The 18,399-nt window shown below is 41.6% G+C and overlaps 2 protein-coding genes across 12 annotated transcripts in view; one reads left to right on the top strand and one right to left on the bottom strand.

Moving 5' to 3' along the window:
* Nucleotides 1-1,943: 1,943 nt before the first annotated feature.
* NFYA (nuclear transcription factor Y subunit alpha) lies at nucleotides 1,944-18,252 on the bottom strand. 11 transcript variants are annotated; one of them, XM_079980913.1, is made up of 10 exons: nucleotides 18,119-18,252; nucleotides 14,463-14,581; nucleotides 13,387-13,473; nucleotides 10,650-10,796; nucleotides 9,213-9,344; nucleotides 8,944-9,049; nucleotides 7,600-7,766; nucleotides 7,177-7,350; nucleotides 6,299-6,400; nucleotides 1,944-5,003 (listed from the first exon to the last, which is right to left on the bottom strand). In XM_079980913.1, the coding sequence occupies exons 2-10, from the start codon at nucleotides 14,535-14,537 to the stop codon at nucleotides 4,950-4,952; spliced, it is 1,044 nt and encodes a 347-aa protein (XP_079837039.1). In that variant the 5' UTR covers nucleotides 14,538-14,581; nucleotides 18,119-18,252; the 3' UTR covers nucleotides 1,944-4,949. The 11 variants fall into 11 exon arrangements, with proteins under 11 accessions (XP_079837039.1, XP_079837040.1, XP_079837049.1 ...); XM_079980914.1 differs by having other exon boundaries at nucleotides 1,944-3,686; XM_079980923.1 differs by having other exon boundaries at nucleotides 7,600-7,748.
* Nucleotides 18,213-18,399, top strand: part of OARD1 (O-acyl-ADP-ribose deacylase 1) — a gene marked incomplete at its 5' end in the record, with an annotated part of 51,983 nt that continues 51,796 nt past the window's right edge. Inside the window, one exon of the mRNA XM_079980953.1 lies at nucleotides 18,213-18,356. Coding sequence (XP_079837079.1) covers nucleotides 18,213-18,356 — 144 coding nt within the window. The remainder of the gene's footprint in view (nucleotides 18,357-18,399) is intronic.

Here is an 18,399-nt window from a genome sequence, read left to right as displayed (position 1 = left end):
TGGGAATTTGAAGCTGAAAGGCAAGGATTTATGAGAGCTAATGAGCAAAAACTCCAGAGTCCCAAGTTTGGTTCACTATTCAGTGGACTACACTAGCTTGCTCAACAATGAAGTAGAGTTAACAGCAAATAAAAAAATACATTGCTTTATACACTTTCACAATCAGTGTTGTTCAAACACCATACCAAACTGCACTTGGTGCTATAGAAGTACTATTATTTACTACTATTGTGCAGCAAAGCATCTGAAGCTGCTGCTAAGTAGTGAAACCTTCTGTCCACTTGACAATGATGGGGAACGCACAGGAAACCATATAGAGGGGTAAACCTTGTCAACACTGAGATGACCTGTTTTCCTTAAAACGGATGATGTTTCCACAGCTTAGAGGCATTCTACACAGCTACACACACTATAATACAGAAATGTGTGTGGACTCTTCAGAAACATAGGTAAAGGGGACCCCTGACCATTAGGTTCAGTCGTGAACGACTCTGGGGTTGCGGCGATCATCTCACTTTATTGGCCGAGGGAGCTGGCGTACAGCTTCCGGGTCATGTGGCCAGCATGACTAAATTGCTTCTGGCGAACCAGAGCAGCGCACGGAAACACCGTTTACCTTCCCGCTGGAGCGGTACCTATTTATCTACTTGCACTTTGATGTGCTTTTGAACTGCTAGGTTGGCAGGAGCAGAGACCGAGCAACAGGAGCTCACCCCGTCGCAGGTATTCGAACCGCCGACCTTCTGATCGGCAAGTCCTAGGCTCTGTGGTTTAACCCACAGCGCCACCCGCGTCCCTCCTTCAAAAACATAAGTTGATCCAATTAAAAGATATTACCTTGCATTTTTATTTTAACTGATGTAACCATGACTTCTCAGACATTTACTTCTTCTGCCAATTATTCCCTCAGGAACAGTTAAGGGGGGTGGAAGATAAGGAAATAGAAGTCCAACAAAGCAAAACCACAAAGTTTTTGTGGCAACAAGCTACAAGAGAGGCAAGCTCTTGGAAACAATCTTTCAAACTCCGAATTCCAAAAATGTCTCTTGTAAACCGTTTTTTATTATATAATCTATATTCCATTATAGTTTGTGAAATTGCAAACCCCATGAATGAGAGGTCATGCTGCAATATTTTATAAAATGGATATACACCCATATATCAGACCCTAAGTTGTTATACTTCACAGTAGTTTAAGTACATGATTAGGTGACAAATTCATCTACTAGGCTCTTGTAAGTATTAGTTATCCATACCTGTTTTATAGATCCTATCCATCAATGCTAGGCTTTAATATATTTGTGTGTTATAAACTTGGAGGGATAGGTATCAGAATAGCTACTGATGGGTCAGAAAATAAAACAAGAGCAGCAGGAATTCGTCACCCTGATTCAACTTGTGCCTCAAGCTGACACCTCATGTCTGAGACTGATGTGATGGAGCTCTTTCTGAATTGTTCCACTCCAGGCTACGGGTGTGGGCTTTAAAATTTGAATGCTTCCTCTCTCTACACCCCAAATCCCCTTGCTCATGTGGAAAAAACTTCAGTTTCCCAGCACACTATTTTGAAAAAAATGGGGCAGCAATCAGATGGTGCACGCCCACAATGCAATCCAGCTGCTCCTATACCTTCGCTGGAATCTATTAGCTGCAATCAAAGTCTTATGCTCAATGCAAACTATAGCATATTAAAAACAATGCATGTCCAAACTCTTACTATACCCCTAGATTGCAGGAGGAACATCATCATTCAACATCACGCTAAGGCAATTGTTGCATCATCAGGGCAAGAATTTCACCTTCTCAGGGGGAATGATACCCCACCTGCTGGCTCTGGTATTTAGTTATTTATTTCTTCTCAAGTTCCAAATGATGCATGAGTGATTGTACTGTAAGTGATTACAAATAATAATAAATAGTAATCAGACTCGAAGTCAACAGCATATTTTATAAACATTTTATTGGCTGAATAGTGTACACAGTACTTACAGTTGTATCTATTAAAGACAAAATACACTTCAAAATGCAGCATAAAAAATTATAAACTTTGAACTATGTACAAACTTTGCTTTACGGTTTCACAAATATCAATACTCCAATCCCCATTCACAACCCAAGAAACTGATATTTTTTTTTTTTACATGCAAAATATTTGTAGAAGTTTAGCCTTGGAGGTTTCTACGCCAACCCTTAAGTATCAAACCGCTTTAAATGGGCTCAATGTTCCAGTGTTTTATAGGTCAATAGAAGAATTTACATTTCCTTCAAACTCACTCCAGCTTTATCCCTTGTCTATCCCCAATTAAATATTTCATAGCCTGATTTTTAATTTCCAATTAAGAGTTTGCACTTGGCATTACTTCTGCTTTTAGTTTTTTATCCAGGAACAGAACATTTTGCAACACGTTGCAGTTTGAGACTCCTAATGTTAACAAATATTCTGAAATAAGTTTGACCTACACACATGAAGTCTAAGACATTGGCATAATAGATCCTATCAGGACATTTTACACCATTACAGAAAAACCTAACTATAGACCAAAAATTAAAAAGGTGTCTGCACCATCTACATATAGGTATCAAAGAGCATTTTTTGTTTTTGTTTTTAGGTTGAAAAAGGTAGCGATGGCTTGGTCTTTTTAAAGATGCAAATGTCATATTATGATTTTACACACACAAAGAATTAGGAGAACCTTGATTCCCTTACCATCCCAGTCTGCAGTGATAAAACTGATAACTGAAAAGGGAAACACATGGAGAAACATCTTTAATTCAGACTATACAGTATTTCCTCCTCACCATGTCTATCAGTATCTCAGAACGTACCAATGCTTTAGATATTTACAACTGAAAAACAGTATTTTAAAAAAGTATTCACTGTTCCTTCACTAAGACTGGATATTTTATTGTAAAACCAGTGAAAAGAAACACTAGATGACATGGAAATAGCCTGTTGAAGAAAACTACAATGGTAATCAAAGGCACCCAGGATGCTGGCAAATGCAAAGAAGCAAACAGAAAGGCTAATGGGGATTAAAAACAAAAAGGTTTAGAAACATGCAACCTGCACAAAGGCTTAAAAGGATAAGTGCAGTTGATACAAAAAAAGCGCACATCTTTGCTTACAATAACTTATATTAGAGCACTGGAACACCATGTACAGCATGGTGATAAATAGCTTAAACTCTGCTCCACATCTCACTTTACGTTGTTTTCTCCAAACGCATTCTAGAGTTTGACATCACACTTGCGTATCGGTTGCCTTAACATTTCATTGGTTGGAATTAAGTCAGCCAGTCTGAAAGCTGCACTGTTCTAGTCCACTGGATAAGCAATCTCTGCTGATTTACTAGTACCAATTATTTTCTCTCAAATCCACTCTCCTGAATTATTATCTTTTTATGTCATGAAAAGGGGGCCTTGTGAAGGTGCCCATATCCAAGCTATTTCAAATCAAGTGACGAATGAGTTCTACTTTTTTTAACTAGGGAGGGCCACCTCATGACACCTGTTCTGATGCCACGAGATCCCTCTTAAAAACTTAACAGTCAACTTCCAGGCACCTTCTTTTTTATGCAGCCCCTCAGTCTTGCTACTGTAGTTTGTCTCCCATCTTTCAGAGACGAGCCTCCTCCAATCCTCCTTCACTCTCAATTTCGGTAAGCAATGCAGGCTTAAACATAAGCCTGTGAATATAAAAGAACATAACATAGTGCTAGCTGGACCTCTTGGCATTGCCCAAGCAAGTAGCAATAAGGGAAGAAAGAAAATCTTGGGAGAAGTGAAAAAGGTAGCAAGTGATGCTTGGCAGAAAGAAACTCCACTTCTTTTTTTGTCACTTCTCAAAATGATTAACAATCCAGTAATGATAAACATAATGATAAACAATCAAAATGAGGAAAAAGTCCCTCAGAACAGAAAACGAAGGTTACAGAATTAAGTGCCATTTTACAGAGATGATTAAATAAAAAGCTTGAGAGGACTGTTCACGTTAATTCTCATGGACAATGCAATCTGAGCTACAGGAGGATGTTAACAACATAGGGTTTGGTTAGGGCAAAGTATGTGTCACATCCTGAACAATGCTCACAACACTGTATCTAATGCTCTGATATTGGAGAAACTGCACCAAAGACAGCGGCAGTATATGCATTTCAGAAGATGTGCATTTCTCAGCCTGCTGGAACAGCATGTCAGTGAACTTTAACTGACACACATTAATAGCTCTGACACCAATATCTATCCCCACCCCCTTCCCCCAACGACCCATGACTGTCCCCTGGGCCACTATACAATTTCTCTGCTATCCAATGGAACATGCATGCATTACCCCAAGTCTTCTAACTTCCCAATACTTTGTGATAATGGATTAATTCTGTCACAAATAGTTGGCAACAGTTTACATAGGACAGTACGCTGAGAAAAACTTTCAGTGTCGTGTCAAGAGTTCTATTACAGAAGATGCTTCCGCAGTGGAAAGATGCGTTACCAGAAGATATAAAATCTGAGGTTGTGGGGAGCAGCGGGGACCAAGGCGGCTACATTGAGCTCTGGCTGCTTCAAATATTAGCATTCCTGTGTGGTTCAAGAGCCATGGCTTCCAAATGGTGTAACTAGCCCTATTCCAACCTGCTAGTTATTGCTGAGGCAGTGGCAGTTTCAAGCTGTGCCACACTTATTGTCAAGGATGTTAAAGCTCTGTTGAGTCTGACTTTTCAACTCCCTGGTCTGAACTGGGTGGGTTCATAGGTGTTTCCATGTGCTGAGTCCACTGCAGTTAAAAGTCTAAGACAAACCACTCACTGAGAGTGTGGCATTTGTTCTTAAAACGAGAACAGGCTGTGCATATGGCAAATTTTCCCATTCAGAAGTTTGTTTGATAGGTAGGATAGGGAACAGCTCCAGAGACACAAGATATTAGTCCAGACGCTCTGTTCTTTAGCTGGCTGTTAGGATACTCTAATCATCTGTGTCATTGCTTCTTCGTTTGCCTGGCTAGGATCCTATACAGATGAGGAGGGGGGAAAGAACAGTTTTGTAACCTGCAGCCTCTTCATAATAGCATTTAAATACAAACAACAACAGCCTGCCCTTTAAAGTAGACACCCAACTGTTTAGTGCTGTGGCTATAGCACTGAACTAGATGTGGAGGAAAGTGTGAGTTTGTTTGTATTATTTTTTTACCCGCTCTTCACCATAAGGACTGAAGGTGGGTTTAATCATACAATTCAAACAAGTAAAACAGTTCTAGACAAAAGCAGCACAGGTTAGGTTAAAAGCTCTCTCTCGAGTCATCATTCTCTGCATTTCTGAGGGTGTCAGAACTACCAAAGGAGTCTCTCTGAAAGAAGAAGTACCTAGTAAGAGTTTTGCGCTACAGTTTACATTTTGAAACATGTCAGTCATACAGCTCCTAATAGACTTTGGCCTATCCGGAGCAAAAGGAATCAGAATATTTCCGATCAACCATGATGCAGCCCATGTAGCTAATAAGCAGCAGTCAGACTGCTTCCCCACCTACCGTGAAAAGTAAAAGCAATTCTATAAAACAAACCAGATTAGCTTGTCATCTTTAAAACTGGGGTTGAATCTTATCAGTGACAGCTTCAAGCCAGTTTTGTTGGTCACAAGCTTGTCTGTATAATGATGCAACTAGCATTGTACAAGAGCATTATTATGTTATTTTTTTTCAGAGTACATTAGAAATTAAGAGTATTTTGTGTGTGCCAGATTATTAAGTGGTATTGTACCAGTGCCCACAGCTATATGTCCCAGAAAGTATAGCCCCCAAAACTTGAAATGCTGAACCATCCCAGATCAATTCTAGTCTTTACCATAAGAGGAGTATTTTCTAAAGTGGATCACATCTCCACAGAGGGCAAAATCCAACACTGCATGAACTGATTTCCACTTGTTCAGCAGGCCTTCACCACCCTCTCTTCTCCTTACAAAATCTGTTTGATGGTCCCACAGATCTCCAGAGCAGACTGTGAAGGTGTGCAGAGGGGATGAGAGAGTAGCGAAGCCCTGCTTACTGCAGGAACAGAAGTCTGTTTTGCTTTTGCATGGACAGCATTGAATACCACCCAAAGTTACTTGTAACTTAACAGGGTTGGGAGATCTCTCTGAAAGCCTCAGTGGGAACCAGGAAGAATCACAAGTACTTTGAAACTAGGTCTGCAAGCTTAGCAAAGTTATTAGAGATGTTGCACAGAGGTTTTCTTGGAACATGCTGCAAATAAATTGGAAGCATATGTATGCAAACTCTGATTAAAACAAAGAGGAAAGTTTTGCTCACCTGCATGTGGGGGCTATCCTTTTCTTTCGGTGAAAAAAACCGTCCACCTTCCCCCCGCTTCCTTGCCATGGCATGACGGTGTCGGGACTCATGCAGGTATTTCTGCACAGAAAATCACAAAGTTGTAAGGATGTAAGTGATCCCATATACAAGTGTGTGACTAGATCATCCACTTTGTACTACAAGCAGAAAGCAGGCGCAAAATGCAAAATAACTCTTCCAAATCTACAACATGGAAATGCAGCGAGACACAAAAGCTCCACTCCAGCTCGTTGAAAGCAATGGAACTTTAGTTGTAGCTAACTTGTTCTGTTAGTTTCAGCTGGACTTTGCCACAACAAAGATTTGATGACTTGAGGTCAAAGAGCAAACACCCCCCGCCTATTCTTTGCCTCCAAATGAAACCAAGAGGGGAAAGAACACTCCAGTCCCCTGCTCAAACTTCTAAGAACATGTATTAAAACTTTCAATCTAATTGAAATTATGGTAAATATAAATAAAATAATTTATCTGTTTTAAAATAGTCATGGCTGTGGCAGCCTGTGCCATGTCCCCATGCCTCAAGTTGATGGGGCTATCAGGGAACCATCAGCTGCAGCAAGTGTAAAGTTGTTCTCCACATTGACTAGATGTAGTTCTCCTTAATTTTTAGGAGAATAGCCCTTTAAACAGTGAGCTGCCAACCAACATTTTCCAAATCAATAATTTATACTATGTCTAAATGAAGCCAGAACTAATTCTGCTTCAGTGATATAAGGAAGAAAGCTTCTGGTGGCCAAGTCCAGAAAGCATGTTCTTTGAGCCCAGTATGATTAAAATATTTGAAGTCTACCGTAACTCTTTCTCTGCCTCTCATGAACGTTAGATCATAGCCTTACCCTCCTCTCTTTTGGAATTTTCCCTTCGGCTTCCAGCTTAGCTCTTGCTTGCCTCCTCTTTAAAATCCTATGGTACTGTTTCGCATTCACGTACAATGGCTCCTCTTCAAGCATCTCAGCTCCAGGCAAAGGTATTCTCTGGATGGCTGGCACTGATCCAGCACCAGGTACCATCTGCATGAAGGGAAGGGAAGAGATTAGTTAAAATGAATACATCTCTCCACACCATATTCAATTCAATGTAGTCCTGAATATACCTTACAGAAAGCCAAAGATCAAATATAACTTCCTAAAATCTATAAACCCCTGCTCCCATTATGAGCAAAGCAAAAGGCTGCCAAGTGGAATAAATCATTTATTCTACAGATTCAGTGCATTAGATTCAGCAAAGAAATGGGGTAAATAGAAAAAGGCAATACGCACCATGACCATTCCACCTGAATTAACCACATTTCCAGCAACAGGCAGCGTCACAGTTACAGTTCCTTGTCCACTGCTGGTTGTGTTGGTGTTGGCGCCAGTCTGAACTATTTGTGCTCCAGCCAAACTGGCTGCTGGGATGGTGATCATGCCTGTAACAGGGACTGTAACTTTAAGGAACAAAAACAAAAACATACACAAACACAAAGATGAAGGGAACATAATTAGTCCCACTTCGGATTTTATTCACTCTGCCCTGAAATTTACCTGTGGATTTGAAAAAATGAGATTTTTTTCAGATATTTTAATCGATTAATCCACATCCACGTGCTCCTCATACAACAGAAAAATAAAGACTTCTGCTTTCCCACCCCCAGATAAGAATGCAAGAGATGGAGTATGAAGATTTTAACTTCCTCTTGGTAAATAACTGAACTAACACCACCACTGCAAGAGGCAGCAGCATCTAGATTGGATGGCTTTAAAAGGAGATTACATGTTCATTCATGAAGGATAGGCATATGAAGGATTATCAGCCATAACTGAGAAATGGGACTTATCTAAAAGGTAAAGGACCCAGTCCAGTCCAGTCCAGTCACAGACGACTCTGGGGTTGCGGCACTCATCTCGCTTTACAGGCCGAGGGAGCCAGCGTTTGTCCGCAGACAGTTTTTCTGGGTCTTGTGGCCAGCATGACTAAGCCGCTTCTGGGAAAACCAGAGCAGCACATGGAAACGCTGTTTATCTTTCCGTTGGAGCGGTACTACTTGCACTTTGGGACGTACTTTCAAACTGCTAAGTTGGCAGGAGCTGGGACCGGGCAATGGGAGCTCACCCTGTTGCGGGTATTCAAACTGCCAACCTTCTGATCGGCAAGCCCTAGCCCAGGGGTAGGCAACCTAAGGCCCGGATGCGGCCCAATCGCCTTTTCAATCCGGCTTGCGGATGGTCCAGAAATCAGCGTGTTTTTACATGAGTAGAATGTGTCCTTTTATTTAAAATGAATTCAGGGGAAAAAACCTATTTTGGTATTTCAGGAGACTGGGACTTTTGAGTTTCACTTCAGAAACCACACAATAAACACCATGGGGTAAACATCCCACACTCCTTCATAATTGCACACTCCTTCCTGAGTATACAAATGTTGTAACTATGAACATAGAACTGTAGGTTCTTGGTACAATGATCCTTACAAAACAGCGTTAAAAATGTTCATCAATTTTAATGGCATCACCTTGGTGCCTAAATGCTATAAAAAAGCAAACTATATGTATCTTGCTCTGGTAACCGTCAATTTTTTTTAAAAAAGAAAGTGAAATAGTATACTGTGGCATGTAGAATTCCTACCTTGTTGAAGAATTGTTCCATCAGCATTAACGGGTTGATAGACAATTGTCTGTCCCTCTGCCGTCTGGGCTACTTGTTGTCCCTGAACTGCAATTTGTGGCTGTGTCTGCAAATTAAAAGCATCCCATGAGATGAAACACTAAGCAATGCAAAACTACAATGCCTTGGGACTTCCTAACTTCACATTGCAATTCAGATGTGCCAAGATCAGCATTCTTGTTCATTTCATTTCCCTCAGTGCCCCCTGCAATCTTCCTCTTTTATGTTACCTGTGTCTGGCCAGCAGTAACTGCTGTCTGTGGCTGCTGGATGATGATTTGCTGAGTCTGGCCCTGCTGACCCTGAACTTGCACTGCTTGACCACCCTGAATCTGAATCTGACCAGGCTGGACCAACTGAATCTGTGAAAGGAAGAATTAGCAGGACAGAATAATCAGATAAATCTAATAAAGCTAAACTTAACATTGACAGTATATATTAGGCTAAGACAATCAAAACATGTAAAACCAAATCCGGTACTAATACCTTTAAAATGGAGGCAGAAATTACTTCCGCTCAATGATAAAGCAAAGATGGGAGATTCGTCTGTGCCACTTACTATATCCCATCAGGACTGTAACAATGGGACTATTAAATAGCAGGGCTAGAACAATACTTTAAAATCCTAGGAGCCAGTTATCACATTTCAGCAACAAAATCTCTCCCTTTCAGTCCTAAGCAAACACGACCATGCATATGATACAAGACAGTATTGCAGATAAAGCAACCAGCTTGAAAGAAAAGTGGCAACTTCTTTGTCTTCCTCTAATATAGAACTGAAAAACTGGGAGCCTAGTGGTGGGAACAACCCAGAGAAAATCTACAGCTGGATCAGAGGAAGGCCTAAAGAACAAAACAAAAAACTTTTCATTCTCCCAGGAGTGAAACACTACAAGGGCAAGTGGCAGCGGTTCTCTCTACTAATACTTTCTCAAGCTATTGCTGTCTTTGCTGTTAGACCATAAACTGGGTTATTTAGTTTCCAGGCAGGTGGAAAATCTTTTACGTATACTTGAAAAGTTTTTCTTCTCTATAATTCAGTTTTCACATTCATTTTTAACATAGGAAGCTTCTACCAGTAAAGGTCCTTCCCATCATTTCAGCACAGCAAGACAAATGTTTCTTCTGAATGCACCTCTATATGACAAGAAAGTAAAATTTATGAAATCCATTAATTTCTGCAAAGCAAGGCACATTGGAGATGTTACTATGAAGAGGTGCAATTCAGGAGCAATGTTCACAATGCAAAACCTGGTAAAAATTGCTGTGACTTCACACAAATACTACTGTATGAAACACAGCTAAAATTATGTTAAGAAGTGAAGGTCTCTTCTAAAGCCAATTTCCTGTAATTTCTATTATATATCATATTTTTGTAGGAAGTATTTCTTCACACGACACATAATTCCTATATTGTATTTGCCCCCAGCAGCACAGATGGTTCTTAAAAGGAATTAAACTAATGCATCAAGAATACCAATAGCTGCTAGCTAAGACAATGAAGAATAGGCCTGTGTGAGCAGCAGCATCATATATCTGATCACCAGATGATGAGGTCAAACAGCAAGTGATGGCTGCCTTTGTTAATGCGCTTAGTGAGCTTCCTTGTTGTATCCAGCAAGCCACTGCTGGCTTTTATTACAGCTCATAGATTTGGGCATACTGACCTGCTGAAGTCCTTGTGATCCTGAAACTGGAACTTGCATAATGGTCTGACCTTGACTCCCAGGTACAGCCTGTACCATGATTGGCTGACCAGTTGATGTGATCAGCTGGCCTCCACTCACTTGTACCATCAGTGGTTGGCCCTGGACCTAAAGAAATGGACAAAGGGGAGAACCACAATGAAATAGAAGTCCAATAAGCCTGTTGCATCATGCATTATGATCTACCGTTCAAGGATTGTGCAGAAGGCTCCAAACACAGCAGTAATGAAGTTTCATTCATGCATCACCTTAGGCTCAAACTTCCAGCACTGATGACTTTAAAATGTTTGGTTCAAGGAATTTCTCAAATGCACAATTACAGCAAATCTAAGAGAAAGAAATAATTCACCACCAATGGCTATGCTGATAAAATATAAAGCAAATGGCCTATGTAGCCAGAGACCTGAAACTCTGTAACAATATATCCCTCATCACATCAAATGTAGCACAAGGCAGCCTTTTTCAACCTGCTGTTCAATGGATGCTGTGGACTACAACTCCCACCAGCCCAATGATGCAAGTTGTAGATGAAAACAGCTTGAAGGCACCACATTTATGAAAGCTGACATTAACTTTCACAGGCCGGATCTCACTTCAGTTTTTGGCAGTAGCTCTACATTGTCTGTAACATGTAGTTCTGCCCTCAGCCATGTTGGAAAAAAAGGAAGACCAAGAGTGTTTTCACCTCTGCCCGTCTTATGTAGCAGTTTGCAACATGAAGCAACCAGAGCTCAAGGGAGAGACAAACACTACCTAATCACTGAGGTCTCCAGGCAACTCACATAGTAAATAAGTATTAATAAACTGGATATATGATTTCTAAGAAATATTTTATATCATTTAATATAAATGATCCATTCTGAAGGAAATCAGCCCTGAGTGCTCACTGGAAGGACAGATCGTGAAGCTGAGGCTCCAATACTTTGGCCACCTCATGAGAAGAGAAGACTCCCTGGAAAAGACCCTGATGCTGGGAAAGATGGAGGGCACAAGGAGGACGAGATGGTTGGACAGTGTTCTCGAAGCTACAAACATGAGTCTGACCAAACTGCGGGAGGCAGTGGAAGACAGGAGTGCCTGGCGTGCTCTGGTCCATGGAGTCATGAAGAGTCGGAACACGACTAAATGACTAAACAACAATATAAATGAACCCCAAGAGGTTTAAATAAAATATCCAGAGCAAAATATTACTACTTACCATAAAAATATATAACTAGATCGCTTAATATACCTATCAACGGAACAGGGCAGTAAACTTTAGAATCCAGGGGAAGCCTGCATAAAAGTGTGTTTTCAATAAGCATTTAAATATAACTACTTTCCAGCTCATGGACTGCAGGTGGGAGGATAACCAGAAGGCCAGCCTTTTAGATGTGAAAAGGTGGCATTCCACTGATTGTGTTATAATCAGGAAGATCTTAACAAACTGATCATGGGTATGTATAGGGGGAGAAGATCTGCTAGGCATCCGGGTCCAAGGTTGTTTGAGGTTGTATACGCCAACAGCAATACATGAACTCAGTAGTGAATAGGCAAACAGTTCCAAGTATTCCCTTGGAATTATGAGAATGGAGTATGACACATATAGTACTCTAATTTGTCTTTAGGAGCTTTGATTACTATGTGAGCTACCTTGAAACCTCAATCATTAGCTTGTGCTGTGAGGGAAAAGCCAGAGTTTGATGGGCCACTATCCTGACACAAGAAATATTCTTATGAATGAATGGGCTTTGGACTAGTTCATGTAGAGTTACATTTCATTTAGGAAATGAAAGAGTAGTCGAAAACAGAAGAAAAGAAAGCTAAAGTGAGATGTATATTGACAAACATATCTGCTGTAGAAATCAACAAAAGTCAACTCTACCTTTCTCAAATTCTACAATAAAGTTTTCCGCAGTCTTAGAATGACAGGTTGGAGAGCAGAAGAGGAACAATATATATAATCCAGGCGAAGTCAAGCAAATGCAATCAAGCCATTTTAATTAGTTCACCACTCAGAATAATAAATTACTGAATACTAATTCAAATGCTCTAGCAAGCAAAAAACCCCAACCCAAGTCAATTCAAGCCAAATTAGAAACAACACCATTCAAGAAAAGAAATAAAAACATCCACAGCAATCCTGGCATATTCAACCAAATGAGATGATGTTCACAATGACATTAATAGTTTCACAGAGCACAAACCAGGGTTTGAAATATACCTCCAATGGATGTAATCTGTTTTTGTTTCATTTTTTAAAAAAATCTAGTTTACAGATTTTCTGATTAGAACATAAACAATCCATTATCTATACTGGTCAGGCAAGATATTTTTTTTATTATTTAAAAAAGTGTGTCTTCTTCAAACAACGGACTGGGTGAGGGGAATCTGTCACTCTCTCAACATGTCTAATTTCATCTAGATTTTCCTTCCCAAAGAGAGGCTATAAGAAAGGGTTACTCATCTTTGTATTTGCAAAGTAGAAGTTTCATGGATCTGGACTTGCTGCATGCGTTTTTATCGGCAAGGTCAGTTCCAACCATGTTAAATCTAATGTTCTCTACTGTTAGCATAAGCCATAACCGGTTACAGAGCAAGTGATACTGCCACTATTTTTCTGTTCCTATTTCAAGCCCCAGTGCAAACACAGCATCAAACATGAGGTGATGGGGTGATTCATGCAGTGCTCACATAAACACAACAGATAGGACACCACTACCTGGAGGGTCTGGACTTGCTGGCCTGAGGCAGATGCCACCTGGGCCTCAGTCTGCAACTGGACAGCAGTGACACCGCCCTGCTGCTGGGAACAGGAACAGGAAGAGCTTAAAACTTTGCAGGAGGAAAGGAAGAGTTCAAGACAAGAAATAGCCTTACTGCAGGGAGAAGGACAAGGAGTCCTGTGAAGGGGAGTTATCTGGTTCACCTCCAGTGTTTAGACCGAGACACAGGTTGAAAAAAGAACAACACTGTACTGCTGTTGCCCCCAGGATAAATATACCGGTAAAAGCTCTTCAAAGTTCCTTATAATGAGCTGCAGGTTTCATGAGGAGCACAAAATAAATAAATAGCCCACTGAAGGTCTTTATACTCTCAAGAATAATTCTGAATACTTTCTCACTGCATGGAGCCTAAATCAGTGCAGCCTTAACATTGTGGTGTCAGGACTTTTCTCAGAAAAAAGCACATACACATAAGAAAATGGTAGCAAGGTAAGACAAAGGGAAGTAAAAGTCTATTATATTTTCCACTTCATACTAAAACAGCACCTATTCCCTTACCTACATATTGCTACATTGTGTTTTAAAGCTTAGAGTTGGGTTGAAGGACATCTTAATACAGTACTACACAAACAGGATCGTAACACCTTTACAAAAATGACCAAAACACCTACCTACTACAAAAAAATAAAAGTCAATAAAGATTTCATTGAGTGATGCTGATGTCACTTAAGAATGCATAAGTCACTAACTATTCATTTTTCCGTAGACTATAATAAAAATTTCATAAAAGTAACAGCTTACACACTGTTGGAGAAAACAAGAACCACTTTGGGGACTGGGTGGGAACAATCTGGAAAAATACAAGTTTGAAAGACAAAATGTCCTGCAATTATTTATTGTGCTGCATATTCTTAATATTTAAAACAGGTATGGAGTTTTTGAAAACACATACACATATATGTCTGAATAAAGTAATAATTAGCAATGAAGAATCTATTATTGTTGGCCTCTAAAGCAGAATTTAAGAACCAAAATGCATGAGTTAGCCACCCAAAGTAATTTTCCATACCTGTTGCTGAATTTGTCCAGCCTGCACCACAATCTGTTCTGTTGAACTATTGCTGTTTGCTGTGTACTGCTCCATTGTTTTTGTAGTGCCAATCCTCTATTCAGTCCTCAACTGGAAACCTAAAAAGCAGAGAGGATTTCAAACAATGATCAAGATCTGAATTCACTTACGATAACTACAAATGTGTTAGGATACCTGAGCAGAGTCCTCCTTTCCTTCAAATAATCCCAGTGTTAAATAAACTTTAGCACGATACATTTGAGATAACTCTTGTGCAGCCAATACAAATAGTGAATGTAGCTATGGAAGGGCATTTCAGAAAGACAAGCTTTCATCTTTTTAAAATGGTTAAGTTTCATTTTTGTTTTTTATACAGTTTGGCTTAAATTTTTCACTTAAAAGCACCTTAGGCATAAAAGATTTTGGATTCTGCATACCCAGATTGTTGCCTGGACATTTCATATAATCTGCATACTACAAGATCCTATCATTCTGTATTTTTGTGCTGTTTTTGTATATTATATATTCTGTTCTTTTATGCTGCTGCTTAGATAATCTGTATTTATTGTTTATCTCTAATTATTAGGATTGTATTTATATAATTCATTTGATGTTTATGCTCTGCAGGTATTATGCTACATTTGTGTTGTATGTTGCAAACTATCCTGTGGTCTTCTGATGAAGGGTGGCATAATTTTTTTTTAAAATACCGTATTTTTCGCCCTATAGGACGCACATTTTCCCCTCCAAAAATGAAGGGGAAATGTGTGTGCATCCTACGGGGCGAATGCAGGCTTTCGCTGAAGCCTGGAGAGCAAGAGGGGTGGGTGCGCACCGACCCCTCTCGCTCTCCAGGCTTCAGGAAGCTCTGCGCAACCCTCAGGAGACCGGCTCCGAGGGTTGCGCAGAGCTGCCTGCAGTCCCGGGCTCAGCGCAGCTCTGCACGGCCATCGGGAGCGGGGCGCGAATGCCCTGTTGCAAATATTTATAATGCTTTCAACAAGAACTGCACCCAAGATGATGCGACAGAGAATTTGAAGCAAGGATTGCCAGAAGCGATGTTTCAGGCAATAGGGATTGGGGTGGGAATGGAATGTATGCTCTCCTAGCCCTGTTCCTGTGCTTCTCAACTGTGGAAGCTGCACCAGCAGCAGGGCTTTTCTGTCCTACAGGAAACACAAGCACAAGACTACATAGCAGAAATCTATGCCGCAGCTCTTCCCAAAATTGGGGCAATATTGATCTGGGAAGGAGTCCATTGCAGATTCTACTTATGTGTTGTGGGCCTCCTGATGATACATTAGCAGTGGGTAAAGAGTCGCCTTTCAGGGGGTTCCATGCTGCACAACTAATGTCAGAATGGACTTACTGCTTCTGCTTCTATAGTAACCTGGAAGCAGCTCCAACTATGGAGTATCCTGTACCTTCTTCCCTGACTACCTACTTGCTGATCTACCTACTTCTTCTTTCCCCCTCAGCATTACTGCTGTGTGGAACCCAAGCAGGGCTAGGAGAAACCCACTGTCAAAGGCAGGCAATCAAACCCAGCTGTTAACCTACTGGAAACTGAAAGCTGGAGATAAGAAGACATAAATTTACTCTAAGCTTAAACTCACACTCACCAATTGGCAGCAGATACTAGAGCAACCTCCAGCAGAGCCAAGCTGCAAAGTAAACTGTGAACAAGCAACAGCAGGGTCAGAAACGTGTGATAGTATTATTTGGGTGGCACTTCAGTTTTTCTGAAATGTTCACATCACCTCAGGATTAATTTTGGAGTTAGATAAGGAAGCAATACAAACACCTGCATAGCAGGCTTAAAGCAGCAGCCTAGCCTCTGCTGTATCCACAACACTACTGTTCATGCTGGTAAGGGAGAGAAGGTTGTTGAGCCACCTGCTAGACTGAGATAATCCAATGAATCCTATGTTAGTTCATCCCTGCCCCTGCTTGTATTTCCACTATTTCCAGCAGTAGCTTTGGCCTGTCAACTGTTTGGGTGGGTGCACTGAGGTCCTCCCTTGCTGGTAACTAAGCTTCCTGGAGGTACACTTCCGCCTCATCCAGATGATCTCCAGAACAGCTGATGATGAGCAAAGGTGCCCTGCCCATGCATTCATTTAGACAAAATTTGGAGAGTAAGACCCCAAAAGATGGCAGGTGCAGAATTAAACCATCTAACTAAGTTGATACAAAATATATGTCAACTGTGTTTCATCTGAGATGTTGGATGAATGTGACACTTCCTATTACTGCCAAGTCTTCACCTCTTTCTTTCTTTTCGGCAGAAGAATGTTGCAGATTTCTCATCTTATGAAGATAGATCGGGTACCTGGCAACCTCTTACTGCCACAACTCAGGGTGGATTACATTTTAAATTTCAATTCTTACATTCTCTAAGATCAACACAAAGATGAATAAACATGGCCACCAAGAAAAGCTTGATAACATTACTGCACTACATCTAGAAGGCAAAAAAGCAAGAAAAACATTGCCTGAATATCACGTTGGCAATGTCTATCAATTGCCTACAGCTATGGTTAATAGCTTTCCTCATGAGCAGCTTTTAAAAAAAACTCTTCTCCAAGTTTAACTTGGAATTCTGAAGTTATATACATATTAGAGAATACATATAGCTCCCATCACTTACAGTTCAACCCTAAATCATATAATGTGTTTTGTTCCATGTAGGTATAGGAAACTCCATTAATTTCTACTAGATTTCATTCTTACATCATTCATAGGATAATGAAATCATTATCACAAAACCCAATGGAAAAATAATTGAGCTGCAAACATGTAATTCAAGCAGAGGACGGATCACTCCTTTGTAATGCAAACATGTCAGCTAAGATGAAGTTTAATGCAGAAGTTTTGTTTTTTGCTGTAGGAAGGACATCACAAAGCCACCTCACCTCATCAAATTCACACAAAAAATTGAGACTAAATTTCTAATATGAGAGAAGAAAACATGCTATTAACAGATACTGAAATCTAGCATGACAAATTAGAGATGTCTGCCTTTGTGTAGCGAAAGGCCCTATCACCTGCAGTACTGGGTCTCAGCGAAGAGTACTTTTTTTATGACAAAGGCCAGAGCTGGGCCCAGAAACAGGCAGGAAGGGTTCGCAGGGGACCCTGAGCCCTTTGGTTGCCGTGATCAGCGTCCGAGCAAAACTGACCTCGTTGGGCAGTGGTAGGCAGCCACACGCAGGGTGACGAGTCCCACACTAGGCACAGCCGTGTCAGCTTGGAGGGAGAACCGGAGGCCGCTTTCCCCCTTCCAGGAAAGCCACCCCCCATAACGCGACTTCCCCTGGGCTCCCCACACTTTCCTCCTCAGCAACCTCAACCCCAACCCAGCGAGGGCCACAAAAGGGCATCCCAGAGGTTTCTCCGGCGGCCCGGGAGCACCGCGCCAAGGGCGGAACGGCACCGACTATCCTTCCTCGTCCTCTCCCCATTGGGGTGACCCTCCCGGCTACCCCATCCCGCCTCAGCGCACGATCCGGGCGCCCAACGGGCCACGTCCACTCGCTGCCCCAGCGCTCGCCCAGCCCTAGCCCGCGCGCGGCCTTCTGACTGGCCACTCGGCCCCGCCAATCCCGGCTCTTGGGCCGGCGCTCGGGGGCTCCATATTGGCTGCTCGCACTCACCGTGCCTTGCTCCCCCGGTTCGGGTCCCGCTCTGATTGGCTCCGCCACCGGTCCCCGAAACCCAATCAGCGCCTCCACTCAGCCGCCGCGCAAAATGGCGCCCAACCCCCGACGCCCAACAAAGAGAAGACGAGGGTGGCCTCCGCGCAGGCGCCGCAAGAAGAGCTCCTCCCGCCGAAGCTTGCGCTGGTTTGAAACTCTGCGCGCACGCGCTGTTGGAACAGTCGTGCGCTCCCTCGTTAAGTCGCCTCGTTGCCTTCTACTTTTAGATAGCTTCTCTA

Source organism: Podarcis cretensis (assembly GCF_951804945.1).
Source record: "Podarcis cretensis genome assembly, chromosome: 6".
NCBI classification, from domain to species: Eukaryota; Metazoa; Chordata; class Lepidosauria; order Squamata; family Lacertidae; genus Podarcis; species Podarcis cretensis.
The sequence above is the reverse complement of the archived record's forward strand: the minus strand, read 5'-3'. Positions and strand labels throughout refer to the sequence as shown.

Bases quoted from the DNA above. Each gene is read 5' to 3' on its own strand.
- NFYA (XM_079980913.1), bottom strand. From the start codon at position 14,537: ATGGAGCAGTACACAGCAAACAGCAATAGTTCAACAGAACAGATTGTG. The intron at 13,474-14,462 runs GTATGGAAAATT...TCCTGTTCCCAG, and splicing joins CTGGACAAATTCAGCAACAG to CAGCAGGGCGGTGTCACTGC. The intron at 7,767-8,943 runs GTAGGAATTCTA...TGTTCCTTAAAG, and splicing joins TGGAACAATTCTTCAACAAG to TTACAGTCCCTGTTACAGGC.